Consider the following 6,408-nt stretch of genomic DNA (forward strand, 5'->3'; position numbering starts at 1 on the left):
GTCACCGCGCGTTAAAATACACAGTAAGAACTATATGCATTTTCAATGCTCTAGAAACACCAAAATGTAAAATGTTTTATTTCAATTTAATGAAAAACTACAACCCTGAAAAATTCACGTAGAAATCAACGTAATGTGCGTTAAGAATTAATTAGTCACTTTTTTAATCGCAATGTTTGTTTGCGTAATGTAACTTTGCAACGTCACTAAACGTCATCTTACGTCACAAACGGCTCTTACGTCTTTTAACCACGTTTGTTTTGAAGGGCGCTAATTTCACATTACATGTCGACGACATAAGCAATTATGAAGAAGGAAAATTAGAGAATGTAAATATAAGCATTGAATTCATATTTCTGTATTCAAATTGTCGGCACGGTGTGTTATGTGTTATAGGACCGAAGACAGCCAAAAATATGAATTCAATGCTTAAATATCCTCCTGTCTTCATGCGGCAAAAAATTATGCATACTATTAAAGTTATCTATTCACATTTGGTAAACTTTTAATTCGTATGTTCCGTTTAACAGGCCAATATTCCCGCGCCTCCTCCAGCACCACTGCTTCCGCCACCACCACCACACCTCCTCTCTTCCTCAGGCATAGACTCAGCTTCTACGTCATCATCATCTTCCAGTTATCTATTAAAACAGACATAATTATATTACTTTTCATGCAATGCATCCTCATATAAGTCATTAAACTATATAAATTTATTATTGATTTAAAATCTATATTTTTTATTAATAATCACTCGAGGTGAAGGTGGATTGTCATCCATCTCCCACTCTGTCTTCATCCTATTTATAGCGTCAGCCAACGGTTTTCTAATCCCATTAAGAAGGATTTATAACCTCTTCGTCTCTAAATGAGACACACTTTCCTCTTCTGTTATCTGTAAAATTTGAAATCATTTTATCATAAGATGTATTTTCAATTTCAAATATTATCATAAAACAAACACATTAAATTTGATGTTTCAATTAAATTAAATAGTGATTTTTACTTACCAGCGATGTGAATATAGATGTCCCCATTGAAAGGAGATAGGGATACCAATTTGTTGACAACAAAAGTGAAATTCACTTTCGTGAGTTGTCCTGTGATGTTATCTCTCAATGATCTTTGTTCAAATTCATCATGTTCATGATTCAGGCTTCTTTGGAGAAGTGAGAAAATATCCTAAACTGTTTAACTCTAAAAGGAGAAATGATTGATTGATTGTATATTGTTTTACATCCTCTCGAGAATTTTTCACTCAAATTGAGATGTAAAAGGAGAAATGAATTCACCAACCATTGAGAACTTACATCACCAGAAAAAAATCAATAACAGTAGTAACAGATTTCGAAATAGTGATGACATTCATAAACATACAAAAACTACAACCAATAAGAAACTTATTAAATAAGAAAGAGAGGGAAAAATGGAAAACACTTATATCATAAATTGGAACAAATTAACTGAGATTTTAAACAAATTAACTGAGATTTTGAACAAATTAACTGAGATATTACACAAATTAACTGAGATTTTGAACAACATATAGTTGTTCTTTCCATAAACCTAAAAGATTAACTCTTTGTTCTATTCGTGATAATGATGAAACTAGCTGGAATGAGAAAGAATGGTTGTTTGTGACAATTTACCTTATTAAACAACTAATGAGTCAGAAATAAACTAGAGAAAAAAATATTTTTGTGTGATTTTCGGATTTATTATTGTTCATTACATATCATTCGATTTATTCTGTGTTACGAAGTCATTTATTTCGATCGAGCATGGTCTTCATGAAATAAAAGTATATACATGTGATGATTTATGTTTGTGTGGATACAGGTGGTGCAGTGTTTAAATCTGAAAGTTTTAATTTATTTTTCTTAAAGTCCTTAGAATTTAACCCTCAAATTTTGTAACAATGATACATGTAATCAATATTAACTTTTTCATATTTTTATAAATGATAACTGGTTTTTAGTTTGAAAAGTTTATGGACAAGGACGCCACCATTATTTCCGCAACTTGGTCAGCTGATTCCTCCAAGCCTAGCCAGGACTTAAGTTCTCGAATGTCACCCTCTGAGAAAATCATCATTGAACCATGCACAACATCATTTTCTCTAATCATCATCAAGGTCAAGGTAATAAATTTGAAAATTCTGTGACTTTTGTTTCCGCTTGATATCTCACGAACCCTTTTCGCTTTTCCAATGAAATTTTACAGAACTCCTTGTGGCCTAAGTAAGATTAAAGCCCCTTATTGATTTTGGGGTCAAAATGTCAGTGTTCAAGGCCGTCAATTTATACTTTCTGTCTGTGTGCAACAGAATTTCATGGCCTCTGGTTTAAAACATGAATCTAATTTAATTGTGGCAAAGTTGTTGCATGAAACTCAGCAGACGTATAATGCCCATGGGCCCCTTGTTATTTTTTGAAAGATCTTTACAAACATAAAGACCCTTTTGATGTTTATTATGATTTGATGATTGATTTGATTGATTATGGAAATGAACTGAATAATCAGTTTGAACACTGCTTCAGCAGTTTTCACTGTATTAATCCTGTGAAACTTTGTTTAGCAAAATAAATGTTAAAAACCCTGACACCTAAAGCTCCTGGACCTAAAATGTTGATCTTTTTCGTGTTTTAGCTTTAATCCTGAAGTGAGGTACATGTGTGTTTCTATTGGAAACACTGACTTTGCATAATGAGGTACATGTGTGTTTATATTAGAAACACTGTCATTGCATTGTGGGGTACATGTGTGTTTATATTGGAAATTTTGAACTTAGCATAGTGAGGTACTAAATAAATGTTTGTTTATATAGGAAGCACTGGCTTGGCATAGTGAGATACATATTTGTTATGCCCCGCCATTAATATGGCCGGGGCATATAGTGTTTGTCATGTCCGTCTTCCGTCCTTCCGTCACACTTTGCCTTTAGCTCTGCTCAAAGCTAAGTTTCAAAGAAACCATCCAAGATATTTTCATCACACTTCATATGCTGAATAAGCTTATTCAATTTATTTAGTTATTTTTATTTATTTTAGAAAATGTGTATTTAGCATGTTTAGTATAAATTATTTTGCAGGAGTAGTGTTGGTGTATGGGATTGGGTTGGGAGTAGTTATTTTAGAATTAAAGGTTCTCTAAACATTGAAAAGATTGTTAATCAGAGTGTTCTTTCCCTTTATAAATAACAAGATGAATTATATTTATACTTCCATAAAGTAAATCTTTAAAAAATACTAGTATATGCTTTTCATATTTAATATATGAAGTTGCTTATCATTTATTATTGAGAAAACGGCAGCTAGGTCCCTTTTTTTAGAACATCGAATTTTACTCCTCACATAAAAACGTACTCTGCACGCAGCACAGTTCATGTTTTATATTCTGAAATTGAAAATTATTATACATTTTTGAATATAGGTGATGCATGTGTCTAGCTTCAATTTATATTTAATGCAACCAACATTGACTTGAGGAATTGATCAAGTTTAAAACAATATCGGTTTTGTTTGATTTTTACCTGACTATATATATATATATATAATAATATATATATATATATATATATATATATATATATATATATATATAATAAGTTTTCAAAATATTCGCGACTATCGTCTCCATCAATTAGACCCATGCCTTTTCACACATATCGAAGCGTTTTGATGATTAAAACTCATTTCACATTGTTTACTTTATATATTTCTATCTTTTCTATGCATATGGGTTTTCAGAAAGTTTGTGGACTAGCCCCATAAAGATGATAAAATAAAAACAACTTTAGGTACATCAATGAATTTTAAAATATCTAGATAGCATCATCTTTTGTATCTTAGGAATAAATCTTAAATCATATATTTTATTTTTAATTAAATTAGTAATGTTTTTGTTAACAATGGTATGTTCAGGCGATGCAACCACGAACCTCACTTTTTTCCGACCTCTGAGTTCTTTTGATAATAATATTTGACTTCATAAAAATCCTGTTAATTCAGGTTTGTGCCAGGACATAAAATATGAAATTTTCACTTCATGCTGGAATGTCTATGAAATTTTACATGGAATGTCCATACAAATGAGGCCTTGAAAATGACGTCAGAAGAGGGGAAGGGTTTCCTTTTCCAACATTCTTTAAAGTTTTGCCCTTGAAAAAATGGTATAGACCTTTAAAAAATTGTTTAAATTAGCTACAGAGAAATAATATGCATCCAGAGTACTTGTCTTTTAATGTCAAAATAGATTCAAAGTGAAAAGGGATGCACAGTTAATGTCGATTTGTAGTCAAGGTTTGAAAAATCAATCACGTCAAAAAATGACGTTGATCATCTGTTGTAGATATTAATCTCCCAAAATCAAAATATGCTGGCACAATCAAGGGAGTATCTCTTTCAATGTATAAATCCATTTGAAATATTATCATGATTATATTCATTGAAAGCCTCTTTTCATGATGACATTGTAAAGTCAGATATACAAGGCGGGTTTAAATCCTTACTCAGCTCCAGGAAATCTCATAAAAAAAGTGTATGAGGTAGAAGAAGCAGACATTGAAAAAAAAAACCATGACATTGTCAGACGTCATGAAAATAAACGATGGCAGAGCTGGGTGATCATACAACGTCATTTTTATTTTAAAATGATTTGGCAAATAATGAACGTATCAGGCTAAAATTTTCAACATTTGTTTATTTTTGTTGTTTTATGTTCCATATAAATTTTGAAAGCACAGACTACATAGTACCAATTTCAAAGCCTTAGTCCACAAACTTTTGTGTTTGATGGACTTGATAACCCCTCAAACTTGATAACCCCTTGTATTTATAAGTAGATTATTTAAATCTGATACTTTTTTAGATGGAGAATTCGAAGGTTTTTAAAGTATGGAACTCTGATCATTCGGAAGGGCGAATGTTAGCAGCTTGTAAATTTCAAGAATTAAAGAACAAAGGTTAGATTTTTTGAATGAATCTAAACTACATTCTAGTATTTATGACCATATTAGTCATAAATACAGATTCATCATTACTGAATTCCAAATTAGATTGATGTACAGTGTATAATTAATTAATGATAATAATATTTAATATATATACTATAGTACTGTTTGTTCTTTAAAGATGAGTCTTTTTCAATTTCAGTAATCGCCAAATTTGAATTAGGTGAAGAAAATACATGTCGGCTGGTGTTGAGGGATGGCTGTATTATTGATGATGAGGATGTTTTTCAGGCATTAGACAGCAATGAATTGTTTGTCTTAAAAGAGGGTGAAGTTTTACAAATCCCCCAACTTGGCCAATCATCATCTTCTCCATCAGCAGGGCCAGAAGCAGGTGTGATGTATTCCAAATATATAATATTTTTAAACTGTGTACAATGTACATGCTTTTCACCTTCCCAGGTCAAGAAACCCATGACTTAATAAGAAAGATCGATGCATGCATTCCTGAATGTATTTCTCAAGAATTCTCAATAACCTATTGCAGTTGATTCAAGATTGTTCAAAACATTATTCAATATCATGGGATATAAACGTATAAAAATTGGCATATTATAGAAATGGGTAATGATTATATAATTGAGTGGAAAGTGTTCAAATAAAAGATCTGAACTTACCATATATGGATTCAAATGTGACACAAACAAACAATATATTAACAAGCTTGCACAAAATACTTGTACCTGTATATATGTAGCAATTGAATTTGATAAAAGAAATATTCCTCCTTTATAATGCCTCAAGAGCTTAGAGCTGGAAATATAATTGCATATCAAAGATCCCTTTTTTAAAAGTGAACATGAAGATATATGTGAAGAAATTAAAAAGTGTCACTTGAAAATCAAACTTTTTACTTTTAATTTAAATTGCATAATGCACTTCTGTACATGTTGTATACAATGCACATGTATATTTTGTGTAGCAGATAAACCACTTAGAAAGATATTGATCATTATGTGATTAAGATTACTTTATTTGTAGGTATGCCTTCATCAAAGAGCGAGCAGTTGACTGAGCTTGTAAAGAGACTCCGCTCCAAGCAGACAAATGTAAGAATGTTATTAGACATATTACATCAACAGTGAAAATTTTTTCAGTTTTAAATATAAATGAAGCTTTCCTATTACAGTTCTGTATGACTACATGTAATTGTAAAAATGTAAATATATGAATTTTTGTAAATAAAGAGGATTCCAAAATATTTGATAGATAAAATATTAATATGAAAACTTTTCACACTTTACATTTGAAAGAGAAGGTGAAATGGGAGTAGACTTTTTTTATCTGAGTATCATGCGACAGCATTCTAACCATTAAATTGGATGCAAAAATTAAACCAGTGGCCATGAAATTCACAATTCGAAAGAGGCGCCATTGCTTATCAGAATTATACACAA

General features: G+C 31.0%; 1 protein-coding gene across 1 annotated transcript; it reads left to right on the plus strand.

Moving 5' to 3' along the window:
• Positions 1-4,842: 4,842 nt before the first annotated feature.
• Positions 4,843-6,060, plus strand: LOC134229041 (uncharacterized; the record flags this gene model as incomplete). Its single annotated transcript, XM_062710745.1, has 3 exons — positions 4,843-4,963; positions 5,154-5,345; positions 5,993-6,060. Coding segments are annotated over exons 1-3 (354 nt in total), but the record flags the coding sequence as incomplete, so codon positions are not given.
• Positions 6,061-6,408: the final 348 nt, after the last annotated feature.

Source organism: Saccostrea cucullata, unplaced genomic scaffold (genome assembly GCF_032062105.1).
Source record: "Saccostrea cucullata isolate Sc308-1 unplaced genomic scaffold, CSIRO_AGI_Scuc_v1 ctg5068, whole genome shotgun sequence".
Classification (NCBI taxonomy): Eukaryota; Metazoa; Mollusca; class Bivalvia; order Ostreida; family Ostreidae; genus Saccostrea; species Saccostrea cuccullata.